Here is a 13,781-nt window from a genome sequence, read left to right on the forward strand (position 1 = left end):
TGGAGCCGATCTTATGTAGAATATATTGCAAAGAGGCATTCATGGCTGTTGAGCCAGGAATTGATTTGCCCCAGTCCCACTTCAAGTGAAGTTTTAGGCTGGATGCTAGAATCGGGATGGCAGAAGTTAGAGGCTACATATTATTGTCTCTCTGCTTTTTACTGCTGGCTGCTGACCCACCTGCCCTCCAAAGAATATCATGGGATTAACTGGTCACCCTTTGGGGCCAAGCAGGAATTATTTGAGTTTCCTTCCAGATTGGAATAGGATGAAGCCTTTTTTTCACCTGGTTCATGGTGTTCATATTGTGGTGTTTGAAAAATGAGAAAACTTTAACTAGGCCTGGTCTTTGACTGTTTAGACTATAACTATCTTTGCAGGAATAGGTGGGCTGTTCACAAGTAGGGAAGAGCACAGCAAGTACCCTAAATGTGATGGAGGGGTGTGTCCTAAATAGACTATAATTGGCTTTATAGTGGGATAGGGCTTGCAAACACTTTTGGGGCTAAGCAACATCTTTATGAACCTGGTAGTGGCTCTACAGCACATCAGGTAAGAAGCCTAAGACTGGGCACCTCTCAGCATATTATGTGCAGGTAAGTGAAGGTAGATTTGCCAGAAAATGCAAGCTCAGCCCCAATTAAATATTAGCATAGTATAATTGATTATGTATATCATATGATTATAAACTAGTGAAATCTATGCTGTGATCTCATGCCTTTATTGGGGTCCTGGGGAAACTGACATTTTGTTTACTTACCATTTTTTCTTAGACTTTCTCCACATCTTTTGAAGCAAATCACTCTCTTTGAATTGTAGCCCTCTCTATAGTTCATTAAAGCCCTCTTGCAGATTTCTTTGAACATCCACTTAGCAGTCTCCCTCAGATCCATCCATATCAGTGATAATGATGGTGGTAATTATTTACTCACTTTCTGCCACTCTTCACAGCAGTGTTCTTGAAGTACCTTACAATGCATAAAATATATAGAATCCTTTCTTTAAAATATTGCAAAAGAAATCCAAATATGTGATAAGAAATACCAGGAAACTATATTAATATTGTATAACAAGTAAAGAAAAGGTAAAGTTTCGAAGGTTACGGGGCGGCTCCCTCAGCTCCGTACCGCCGTTGCCCTCTCGGCAGCAGCCCGTTCCTGACAAAAAGACCATGTCCAGCTCTTCCAGCGTCATGGCCATGAAAAAAGTGGTGCAGCAGTTGCGCCTGGAGGCCAGCGTCAGCCGCGTGAAGGTTTCACAAGCTGCAACTGACTTAAAGCAGTTTTGTCTCCAAAATGCACACCATGATCCCTTATTAACAGGAGTTTCTTCAAGTACAAATCCATTTAGACCTCCCAAAGTTTGTTCCTTTCTCTAACTTGGTGTCTTTCATTATCTTCTAATAACTTTTCATATTTGTATGTATGATGAATACTGAAAGAAAGCAGAGTGGATTGAAACCTGCACAGGAATATCATCTTAATGTGCCACCTTAGTGCTAGTAATACTGTTAATGTTGTCAAGCCTACTACAATCTACCTCTATGAACAAACTGTATGTTAATTAGAATAACTTCTGTATCATGAGGGAATCAGTTTTATACTTAGCAATAAAGAGTTAACAATTTTGAATTTTAGTAGGAAAAAAAAAAGGTAAAGTTTCCCCTTCAGTCGTGTCCAACCTGGGGTACCACTGCGAGCAGTGATTTCATAGGCAAGCCATTTTTGTGGAATAGTTTGCCATTGCTTTCTCCGGCTATTCTTTACCCCCTAGCTATGTGCTAGATACTCATTTACCGACCAAGGAATGGATGGATGGCTCAGTTGACCATGAGCCAGCTGCCAGGATATCTGACCCACAGGGGGCTCGAACTCCTGACCATGTGAGTGGCAGTGCAAGCACTTAACCACTACACCACGCGGCTCTTCGTATAACAAGTAGGGCCCACTTATAGAACATATGGAGGGGAATTTTAATCTCCCCCTCCAACATTTGATGCTACTGATTCTGGGCCCAGCAAGGCTCTGAACTTCTTCTGTGACCCCTCTGCGGTTTTACCCCCCTCCCCCTCCAATTGCTTCTGCTGCCTCTGATTCAAGGTTCAGTGAGGCTTTGAACCTCTGCTGGGAACCCTCTGTGACTTCCTCCCCAAAATTGCTGCCACTACTGCTGCCGGTTGTGGGCCCAAGGCTCTGAGTTTCTGCTGGGAGTTTGCTGCAGCTTCCTCATCCCCACAGCAGTTGTTGCCCCAGGCCCAGCAAGGCTGCTGGTGTTGTCCTCATAAGAACTGCATGTGCAGACAACACTGTTTTTAAAAAATCAGGGTTTTTTTAAATCCCCCAGAAGGTTTCCCAAGTCAGCATAAAAAACTTGTTGGAGTTCAATTGAAATCAACTAAATCAAATGACTTGATCCCTCCTCCCATTACATTCTGAGGCCCAAGAAAGCAGACCAGAGTTTGAACCCAGCCAACCACATGCCCCATTGAAGGGACCACAGAGATCTATTTCAAGGTAAGCAGAGCCATCGCTTTTGTTCCCCATATGATGACTTTGATATCACCACACAGACCTCTCATTTAAACCAGAAAACTGGCCACAGGTAATTCTACATAAAGGTGAACAAAGATGAAACATATGCACAAGTGATCTGGAACCACATTATGTATGTCTCACTGTTGGCAAAATCATATTTCAATTTATACTAAAGTACATTCAAAAGAAATAAATTCAAAATTTTCCTTTACAGAAAGCAAATAGCCTTCCACCACTTTTTACTGGTTAGGCTACTCTCCTTATTCCTCTGATCCAACAGCATAAACAGTTTCAGTGAGTTTGCAAGTCACTTATATTCAGCGCTGAGAAGAACAAAGATGAAGTCAAGATTCCCTGGCTCACAGTGCCAAGCTCAGTCTTGCAGATCACAGTTTGCAGTAGATTAAGTGGGAGTAGCTAATTGTGGGTCATAGTGAAACAACTGGTGTGAGACAGCTGTCTTTAATTAATGGCTGCACTTCTGAAAACTTCAAAGGAGTTGGGAAACTTTTGATCAATGGGAAATGTCTGTAAGTCAAACATGTTAAAAGTGCATTTCAAAGGGGTTTGAAACTGTAACATCCAATATTCATGACAAACACTATTCTGGATCAAAAGGCCAAATACTTGTTGCAGCTATTACCTTTTAACTGGATATTCTGTAAGATATGTCTTCCAGAATGCCTTGGCAATATAAATGCAGCTTTATAAAATACCTATAATTCCCATGGCCATAGAAAACAAATGTTAAATATATAAATAATCCTCTGGTTAATATGTACCAGCTGACTTTCTATGTTGATTACAGTGTGAGCCAGGCAAAGATCAAGAGAATTTTATTTTATTTTCTAATAAACAGGGATTTCTGAGTCTAAATACTAAGGCTTCACATTATTTAACTATGTTTAAAGCAGACATTTCTACCATGTCCTTATATATTTTACAAGCTAATTAAGGTGACAAGGCTTCTTTTGATAGGATACCATGTTAATTTTATTCACATTTTTATATCTTTCCCCTTTTGCAGCAATACATTAACTTAATTGAGAATTTCAGGGAATATAACTTTGCTTTCAACAGAAGGTTGATATGCAGTTGTTAGCAGGGGGTGATGCTTATCTCTACACTTTGAAAAGTTTCATCTGCTGATGTCTGCTATTCGAGAGAATAAAAGGAATGAATGAGTAAAAGCATAATTGTATGGTTAATTTTTAAAGATGATAATGATGATGTGACAGCAATTGTGCACACTTAGTGAGTTCAATGGGATTCAGACTGCTGTCCTAGGCACACTTACTTGGACATTTATTTCAGTTCTACTTTACTTCTAAATAAAAATACACAAAATCAGTCTGCAAAAATGCAGAAATGCACACAGAGTACCCAGTTGATCAACACAATCCATGCGTATTCTCTGCAGCCCTCTGCTTCCCTGAGACCTTCCCAGGGTGTAATTAAGGACCCTTTCAGATTACTGTTCTAAGGCGGATGTCACCCGTTGGCATGTTCTGAGTAAAATGATACAGAGATGGACATCCAGCTCATTTCAGTCCATCTATGAGCCATCTTTAAAGCGCCCTGACCAGTTCAAACAGCACTACTATTGGTTCTGGTGGGTTTTCCGGGCTGTGTGGCCGTGGTCTGGTGGATCTTGTTCCTAACGTTTCACCTGCATCTGTGGTTGGCATCTTCAGAGGTGTATCACAGAGGGAAGTCTGTAACAGACTTCCTCTGTGATACACATCTGAAGATGCCAGCCACAGGTGCAGGTGAAACGTTAGGAACAAGATCCTATGTCAGGAACAAGATCCATGGCCACAAAGCCTGGAAAATCCACCAGAACCAGTTGAATCCGGCTGTGAAATCCTTTGACAATACATAGCACTACTATTGTTTTCCCACCTTTTTGTTTATTTTTTCTTTTGTTTTTTGTAGTGCATTCTTTTATGGCTCATGTGGAGAAGTGGAGACTCAAACCCGGTTCTCTAGATTATGAGTCCACTGCTCTTAACTTCACCACATTGGCTGGAAAACAGGAGGTTGCATGAAAGCAGTGAATCTGCTTGCCACTGGCCAGCCATGGGTGCATGTGTATTGTCTTCTTTGTTCTGACCTTGGTCTGGACGCCTGGATTTATGTTGGTTCTATTATCCCATTTGGATTTGATGTTTGTGAGTGAAGACTATCTATGCTTACCTTGGACTGGACTTTGACTACTGAGTAGTGTCTCTGTGTGAGAGAAAGATGGAGTATGCTATAGAATACACTCTTCAAAGTAGCTACTTTTTTCAAGGAAACTGATCTTTGTCATCTGGAGATCAGTTGTGATTCCAGGAGAACTCCAGGGCCCATCTAGTGGTTGATAACCCTAATTATGTGGGCTGGAGATCTCATACCAGCTCCTTTAGCAAAGCATGATTATGCCTTGTTCTTTGTTTCCTCCATCAAGTGGCTATTTGACAACTAATCTATGTATACACCAATTATGCATGGGATTTTTTGACCCTGAGAAGACACAGGATATCTGATTAGTACTATTCAGAGATATGACCAGAACCTCACATGGAAATTAAATGTTAGGAGATCGTGGTGGTGCTAGTGGTGGGTTGGACATGTCCTAATTCCCCTCCTTGCTACAGTCACATTGTTTTTTTCCGTGCAAGCGCTATGATCTACAGCATGGTATTTTTGGTAATCCTCCCTTGTTTACCAGTGAAAAGGTTGATTCAATCGTGCATAGCAACAAGAAAAATTATAACAACTATTGGTCTCCTTTTTTCTTCTCATAATTTTGATTAAGTGAAAGTGTACAGCAACCAATGTATGAATTCATTTTATGCAAACAAACAACAACAACTGAAAACCTTACGTTTCCGACAGATCAATAGCTGGTAGCAGATTTTTAAAAATAATATTATTTTAACTTTAATTTAAAAAATTAATATTATTAATTTTTTTAAGTAACCAGTGATTTTTGTAAACAACACATAACAATTAATAGTGCCTCTGATTGACCCTTCTCTGCAATGCCAGTTGCATGGAGTGAAGTGAAGTGCTGACGTTCATTGATTTTCAAAGCACAGTTTTTTGGTTTATCTTTACTCTAGCACAGGCAGATCGGGTTTGTTGTCATGACCACTCATGTTTCATTTTTTAAACCAGATTGCATTAATAACATGGTTTATGACCCATAAAGGGCATCTGCCAATAGCAAATGATACTCAGAACTCTATTTCATACACTACAGACTTCACAAATGCTGCTAAACTTCCAAGTTAAATTTCTAATTTTATTTTTGTAATATGGGGACACAGAAAATTTGAAAAAAAATGAGTCTGACAGAAGCAGTTTATCTTCTAGAATTAAAAGATTTATAAAACCATGTCATGTATGAACATGGCACTGGTAAATATAGGAAAAGCATAAGTATCTATTAACAAACCCAATATTTACCATGATAAAGTTTAATGGGCACTTCACTCCTTATGCCACAATCAAACCTTGTAAGTGCAGTATCTATTAAATCCAATAAAGCCTGTTTCCAATCTTCTGTGGATAGGCTGTACTTAAAGTTCAATTTCTTAATACCACAGTCTTAGCTGTGATGGTGTAAACATGTGTAAAATTCTGCTGAACAGAAAAGAACATCATCATAGCCTAAGGACCACATTGCCCCAGACAATTTAAATATTATCACTGGGTCAATTAAATTGACCTAAGGTGCCACTCATTTAAAATAGATCTACTTATTGCTTTACAGTACTGAAAAATATATACATATCAGTTTTAATAAGCAGAAGGTCACTATAAACCACATGGCTATGTCTAATCACAGGGTTCATTTTGGGGAAAAACTACATATAAAATAATCTTATAAAATATGTCAAACAACAGAGGCATGTGATATGGATGCAGGTCATTCTGACAACTCTAGAGCCAATATTTTTAAATAGCTAGAACAGAGAATTCTGTCTAAAAACAGTACCAGGTCAGAAAGGTTGCAATGAGTTCAAGTACAATTTGTATATAGGAAGCAAGTTAGAAATTAGAATATAGCTAAGAAGGAGGAAAAAAGCAAACTCTGCCAAACAACAAAGCTGGAAAAGGATTAGTGAACCTAGGCTACATAGTCATAATCTCCTGAAATAGAGGGATCCAGAAAGCTGGAATTCCCATTGTGTGACCTCCCTAAGGCAATGAAAAACTGAGGCATTTTCAATAGCAGAATTATTATTCAAAAATATATACACATAGAAGGATGCATAGCTCAGTGGTCAAAGACACACTTTGCATGCAAGAAGGTTCCAAGTTCAATTTCAGCATATCTGATTTAAAATACACACATGGCACTCTGTGCTAATAGATTGTCTGAATGGCTGATTATTTGTGACAAGAAAATGTATATAGTCTACTTGGGACTCAAAATCTATGAAGATGTAAGGAACCACTGATGATGCAAACACCATTGTGCCCGGGGAAGAATGGAGGCATGCAAATGCTTTCTTCCCAGGCAGCCACAAGGGCCCAAGGGTGGAGCTGGGAATGTGAACTGGCCAGTCAGTAGGAAGCCAGGATAAACCAGATTTATGGTTCATGGGCAATTCAGGGGGCCAGGTAGAGATATGCCCAACTAAGTAGGATCAGTGGGTTCACATGGGATTAGGTGTCAGGATAAAGAAGGGATATGGGGTTAGCGGGAGAGAAATGGGTGAGGGAGGTGGAAATGAAAGAAAAAATGAAGAGAGAGAAGACAGAAGCTCAGAGGAGCAAGGAAGGATGAAGAGTGAGTGGAGAGAACTTGCAGGCAGAGGCAAGAAGGCTGGGGTAGGCCAGGGAAAGGTCAAACTCTGAGAAGGGATAATGTAGTGAACAACTGCTATGGATGCTTATGAGAGCAAGGAGGCCAGGTCCACCAGGAGGGTGTCCCACATTACGCATCCCTCTCCCCGTCTGCCAATGTCAGAGGACTGTTGGCTCAGTTAGGAAGCCACTGTAGAGCAGCAAAAGAGCTGCATGTGGCTCCAGAGCTACAGGCAGCCAGACCCCATGGTTTATGATCTCAGCTGTATTAAATGGGATTGTGCATGGTTTTTGTCAGACAAATTTTCCCTAGAATTAATGCTACAATAGCTAGGAATGTAAAATATCACAAAATTCTGCAGGATATTGTGAATACTGAGACCTGAGAGATTTTCTAGATGAATCCACTTCTAGATGAGTCCACTTCTACAAATACCGGCAGTCTCCGACCTGTACTTGCCAATTCTAGGGGAAACTTAAGTGGCCATTAGCTAGGAGACTTTTGCGCAGAAATGTTACATGAAAATGCCTGTGATAAAAATCTGATTACCATCTTTATAGAGAAATACTGTGTTAAAACAGAATGATTTGTCGTTGCATATAAGTATACTCTTTTATTTAGTCCTCATGTCAACATACTGAACAAGACTCTTACCTACAAGCATATACCCACAAAGAAACACACACAGGAGGGAGGGACAGAGTTACAGTAATTGTGGTTCTGTTCTGTAACATGCATCTGAACAAGACTCTTCTGTGTGTAATCGTACACTTTCTTCTTAGCTAGAAAGAGAAGTAATAAGTAATATAAGGAGAGCTCAGATCAAGAGTGTTTTCTGTCTTTCTAATACTCTTGTAATAAAATGATTTCTTAGTTTGAAATATATTTCCAGTTACTATTGCTGTAGCAAGGAAAAAATGACATGCGGCTTTTATTTAAGGGCCAACCATTCTAAAATTAGCAGTTAGCACTCTAGTATTAATTACATTAAGTCAGCCAAATGTTTGTATTATTTATTTTGGTGCCTTTTAGTTTTTAACATGTTAATCATCTTGTAATTCCAGTGAACTGTAAATAAAGTCATGGCAGAACGATAAGCTATATAAATGGAAGGAAAATGTATCGATTGAAATTTCGTTAGCAGCTATCCACAGAACCTAGGACAGAAATAAATACTCCTTAAATTATACACGAAGCTCTTAAGCTTATAGATTGTTTATTTCATTGATTCCATTTCTCTGGGATGGATAAGCCGTTATATCACCACCAAATGGATCCTGAAGTTTTAATCATACTCTAGTTTACCTTTGATTAAAGATATGGCTTCATGAGAGAATATTTTATCTACTGGCATCAGTAATTTCTTTCAGCCACAAACTAGAGAAATAACTTACGGATCCTGTGCAGAGATATCATCTCCTCTATATATCTAATTCCCACATGTGCCCTCTGCCTGCAGATTCTTAAATACATATATAGGAGGCACACTTCCCCCCAACAAGCTTTTCCGTAGATTCGGGGGGACCCCATGGAAAAAAGTTTAGGTTAACCCGCCCCTACCTAAAATTCTGCAGACAACAAACCCCCTTAGAGCCCAGTGGTGGTTGCAGTGATGGGGGAGCCTGGGATCTGTGATGACTAGAATAGAGATCCACACTAGGCTTTGCTGCCATGGCTGAGCACAGCAGAGTTTGGGAGCAACAGTGGAGCCTGTCCATAGCAGAGCCTGGTAGTGTGGTGGCAGGAGAGCCCATCCACAATGGTGGGGAAGACTGGGAGCCTATCTATGACAAAAGAGCCTGTGAGCTGCTCCCCGCCATTGCTACAAGGTAAGCAGAGGAAGAATGAGCTGTGATTTTGCCTTCCCCTATGAGTTCCATAAGGCCTGGAGAGGAAGAGATCTGGAGCTATGATGGGGGGAATCCCTTTTTGTGTTTTGAGAGCCACCATTTTAAAATATATTTCCATAACAAAGTTGACCAAACCTTAGGATACTTAAATTAAGTGAATGAAGCCATGAATGGTCAATTAAATTCATTAAATAGCTTTAGCTATTCCTGCTCGCAGTCACTTGTGACAGTAGTTTTCAGAAGCTGAGTCAGTTTGGGATTATGTAGTAATTGTTTTGGGCTCTCTCAAATTGGCCAGGAGAGTTTCTTTTTTCACCGATGTTGCACTGTTCTTGGGGTGGGGGTGGGGTAGTTTTGTAGGACTAGTTTATACTGGTTGGGACCTAGGAATAGACAAGATTAATGAAGGATAGATATGTGTTCAGCAACCCTGAAAAAAAAAGGCTTCCCAGTCTCATGAAAATATTCCTATCCATGTACGATATACATAAAGAACTTGCATATACCTTCAAATGTAATGATAGATCATGAATGGAATCTGCCACATTCCCACTATGCTCATGCAGATTCAGTCTACGTATAAATGTTTGAAAAGGGCTTACATGACTATAATTTTTTTAGTATGAGTGTAGATAATATTTATCCAAATATAAATACCACTTTTATGTCACTGCAGTTACATGAAACTACACTGCAGTTCAAGACAATGCTACCTGGTTTCACAAAATGGTTTTCTTCCTTTCATCCGAGATGAGAACTCTGATAGTAGTGTGCTGATTTCACACTTGTGATAGATGTATTCAGTTAAGGGAAGAGATCAAATGAAAACACTGAGCATGCCTGCAGTCTTCTCAGCATGACATTCAGAATAAGAACAAAAAATGCCCATCAAAATCCTCTGTCTGGGTTTTATGCTAAATATGAGTGCCCATAAAAACAATATTTATCATGCCAGCATAAAATAAATTAAAATCCTTATTAATAAAATTAATATATAAAAATATTAATTGGTTCTAGGGAAACAAGACAGGCTTTATGTGAGTATACAGTTTTATTTGTTTTAAATTTGTTTAAAATTACAACCTACTTATTTAGATTTATAATCCAATCACTCAGGAGCAAAGAAACCCTTTTGACCAGTATCTGAATAATTTCAAAAGTACCCCATAACTTTCAAAGACATTGAACTCTCCCCTCCAAATACTAATTAGCATCAACCTCCAGGTCACATGACAAATAGTATCTGAAACTAAAGTGAATTTCAGAAATTGTGTATTGTACAACATGAAGGCATGAGCATAAGTATAGCCCTGAAAACTAAGACAAATATACCTGATATTCACAGTCCTTTCAGAGTGCAGAGTTACACCTTCCTAAGCCTATTGATATCAATATTTTAGAAACATGGGACTCCTTAGGATCACACTGCCACTGCAATAGAACTTAAGCAGTTTCCCTATGTGTCAGTCTTTTTATCCCAAACTAGTAGCAAAGCCTATTGTGGGGGAGATGAAATGGGGCCTTGCAAAGAGTGGAGGAAAAAGTATTTTCCCCTGAAATGGACTTTGCTGGGGTGTTAGCAGTTACACCCTCCCAGTACTATGCTTCCCACCTGCCTGGTTATGAGTGGCTTGGGGTGGGAGAAGTCAAAAAGGTGTGGCCTGGGGTAGATGGGAAGATGAGGATTAGGGGAGGGGGTAAGGAATGACTTGGGGTAGGGAGAGGTCAGAGAGGTGAGGCTTGGGGTGGGGAAGGATGGAAGGGTGAGACTTGGGGTGAGAGAAGGGTTTGTTATCCAGCTTAACAGTATAAGAACTTATTTTTAAAATAGCAATGGGGAATTACTCAGCTTGGCAGTGCGAGAGGTAGGCTGGGTGGGATCTTTTAGACAACTATACCAGAATTGGCTTTTGAAATGTTCTACAGAGAAGGCAAAAATAGACCAAATTGTAATTTTAAAATACTTTAATATAAATTTTGATTGCAAACAATCACACAGTGAGACGTTAAGGCTCATACACACAGTTCCTAAGTATATAAACAGGGAAGAAAAGATAGGTTTTGGATGATAGAGTAGGAGGGGAAGCGGGGACCATACGTTACCTAAATTCAGCTGAAGAAGATCTAGAAGAAGGTGAGGATTTCTATGCCAGCACAGAAACCCAATGCGAAGGACGATATCACATCTCAAACCAATGTGACCAAGAGAGGTTCAGGCCAGTATTGAGCACTGAGGCTCAGGTGTGCAGTGTTTTTATATCTCCTTTGTGCAGGTAATCACATCTCAAACCAATGTGACCAAGAGAGGTTCAGGCCAGTATTGAGCACTGAGGCTCAGGTGTGCAGTGTTTTTATATCTCCTTTGTGCAGGTAAGGCAGGAAATTCAAACTTAGGTTTCGTTTCCATGCAACTGCTTGGTGTTTCCTTGCAGGACTTGCTGGTTTGAGCTAATCAACAGCTCTATCTATTGTTTCTACTTCCCGTGACAATGGAGCCAATTGGTCCTTGATTACATCAGTGAAACCTTGAATGGTTTATGCAGAGGTACTTCCTAAAGTCTCTGCCCAGACCAGAGTATTCAAATTTGGCTGAGGCGTTTGTTATCAGGAAGGGATCGTTTTGTTAGGGAGAAAATACTAAGAGATACTACAATCTCAGGGCAGGATGTTCCTGTACTATTTGCATAGCTGCAATCATGGCAAGGTGTGGTATCCAGGAGTTCTACAGATTCCATTATGTTAACGGAGTGCTCTGGCAGGGTGTGATAATCAAGATGCATGTCCTTGTGTCATGAGACGTCCAGATTGTACCACTGGAGTAACTCATAGATCTAATCTTTGCAAACAGACTGTCTTGCCTTAGGCTTGCTTTCAGCTTGGACATTCTGTATACAAACATGGAATCTGGCATTTTTTAGCACACAGTGTAAGAAATAATATGAAAATCCAATATTTCATAAGGCAGAGGATGAAGGGCAGTGTTAAAGGTTGGAAGGTGTGGCTAGGAGTGTGGTAGGGTGAAAATGTGAGGATTGGAATGGGGGAGGTCAGAGAGGTAAGGCTTGGAGTGGGGGAGGGTGAAAATGTGAGGGTTGTGATGGAGAGTATGGAAAGGTGATGTTCGAGGTGGGGGAGGGTGGCAAGGTGAAGCTTGGCATGGATGGTGGAATAGAGAGGATTGGGCAGAGGCGTAGCTGGGCCAGAGTGTGCCCAGTGTTGGGAACTACATTTCCCAGGGTCTCCTGGGAAATGTAGATTCCACCAGAACAGGAAAGCCTGTTCTGCAGCCTGCTCAGTTTCCTAAAGTAAGTGTGGGGGGGGGGCGCCGCTGTGGGGCCACTGTAGGGGGGAATCATGCTGGCACCCCTGCAGCGGCACCCTCCCCCCAGTCCCACTTACTTTAGAAAACCAAGCAGGCTGGAGAACAGGCCTTCCTGTTCTGGTGGGAACTACATTTCCTAGCGTCTCCTGGGAAATGTAGTTCCCACAAGAACTGGAAGGCCTGTTCTCCAGCCTGCTCGGTTTCCTAAAGAGTGAAGTGTGGAAGGTGCTATGGGGGAGATCATGCCACCGCCACCCCCCCACAGCATACTCTACCTGCACAAAAAACTGAATTGAGCTGCAGAACAGGCCTTCCTGTTCTGGTGGGAACTACATTTCCCAGGAGACCCTGGAAAATGTAGTTCCCACCAGAACAGGAAGGCCTGTTCTCCAGCCTACTTGGTTTTCTAAAGTAAGTGTGCGGAGGGTGCCGTGGGGGGTGCCACGGGGGTGGGGGCTGGGGGGATTTTGCACCCCCCACGTGACCCAAATTCGTGCGCCCAGTGCGTCGCGCACCTCCCACCCCCTGGGAGCTTCGCCGCTGGGATTGGGGTGGGGAAAGTGGGAGGGATTTGCCAGGTTTGTGCATAGGGTGGGGTGACTGAGTGAATGGGATTTGGGAGACCTGGCAGGAGGGTGGCACTGCTTCTCTGCCGGGTCCTTTTGAGCATGACCATGCACCCTCAGCCAATGGGTGGTCAGGAGCATCTCCAGTGTGCCCACTGGCTGTGTGTTCATCACTGTGACATTAGTTGATTAAACAGAGTAAGGTGTTTTTCCCTAGTATTGCCACTAGCTCCATTACCTTTGCTTTTCTTTAGAAAATGTGGCAAGTCGTCCAATTTCAGTGCTGTGCAAATAGTCCTGATAAATCTGCATATGATTACATAAAATTAAAATGTGCACATAGTTAAGAAGATTCATTATAGCAGAGATGTGTCCACTGAAAGAGACAGAAGTCCCAAGACTGACAAGGCATAAAAATAATATTTACTTTTGCAAATGATCAGTGTTAGATCCTCCTTTTAGGGAGGAGTCCGGCCGTTCCCTCTCCCTGAGGAGGTCTAAAGGACTTGGGCTATGGGATGCGGTTATTTTTTGCTCTGACCACTGTTTAAATGGTTTTATTTATTTTAATGGATTTTAGTAAATATGGTCATTAGTGTGACCTGTTATATATTGTATACACTGACATTGTTGTGCACCGCCCAGAGCCCTTCAGGGATGGGGCGGTTTATAAATTGAAATAATAAATAAATAAAAATAATAAAACTT

The 13,781-nt window shown here is 41.1% G+C and overlaps 1 protein-coding gene across 1 annotated transcript; it reads left to right on the forward strand.

Annotated features, from left to right (window-relative positions):
* The first annotated feature begins 1,114 nt into the window (after positions 1 to 1,114).
* On the forward strand, positions 1,115 to 1,640 carry LOC125440121 (guanine nucleotide-binding protein G(I)/G(S)/G(O) subunit gamma-5-like). The gene has a single exon (XM_048509701.1). It carries the CDS (start codon positions 1,172 to 1,174, stop codon positions 1,376 to 1,378), a length of 207 nt encoding a protein of 68 aa, XP_048365658.1. The 5' UTR covers positions 1,115 to 1,171; the 3' UTR covers positions 1,379 to 1,640.
* Positions 1,641 to 13,781: the final 12,141 nt, after the last annotated feature.

This window comes from Sphaerodactylus townsendi, linkage group LG10 (genome assembly GCF_021028975.2).
Source record: "Sphaerodactylus townsendi isolate TG3544 linkage group LG10, MPM_Stown_v2.3, whole genome shotgun sequence".
Classification (NCBI taxonomy): Eukaryota; Metazoa; Chordata; class Lepidosauria; order Squamata; family Sphaerodactylidae; genus Sphaerodactylus; species Sphaerodactylus townsendi.

Excerpts from the sequence above, each read along its gene's own strand:
- LOC125440121 (XM_048509701.1), top strand. The coding sequence starts at position 1,172 with ATGTCCAGCTCTTCCAGCGTCATGGCCATGAAAAAAGTGGTGCAGCAG.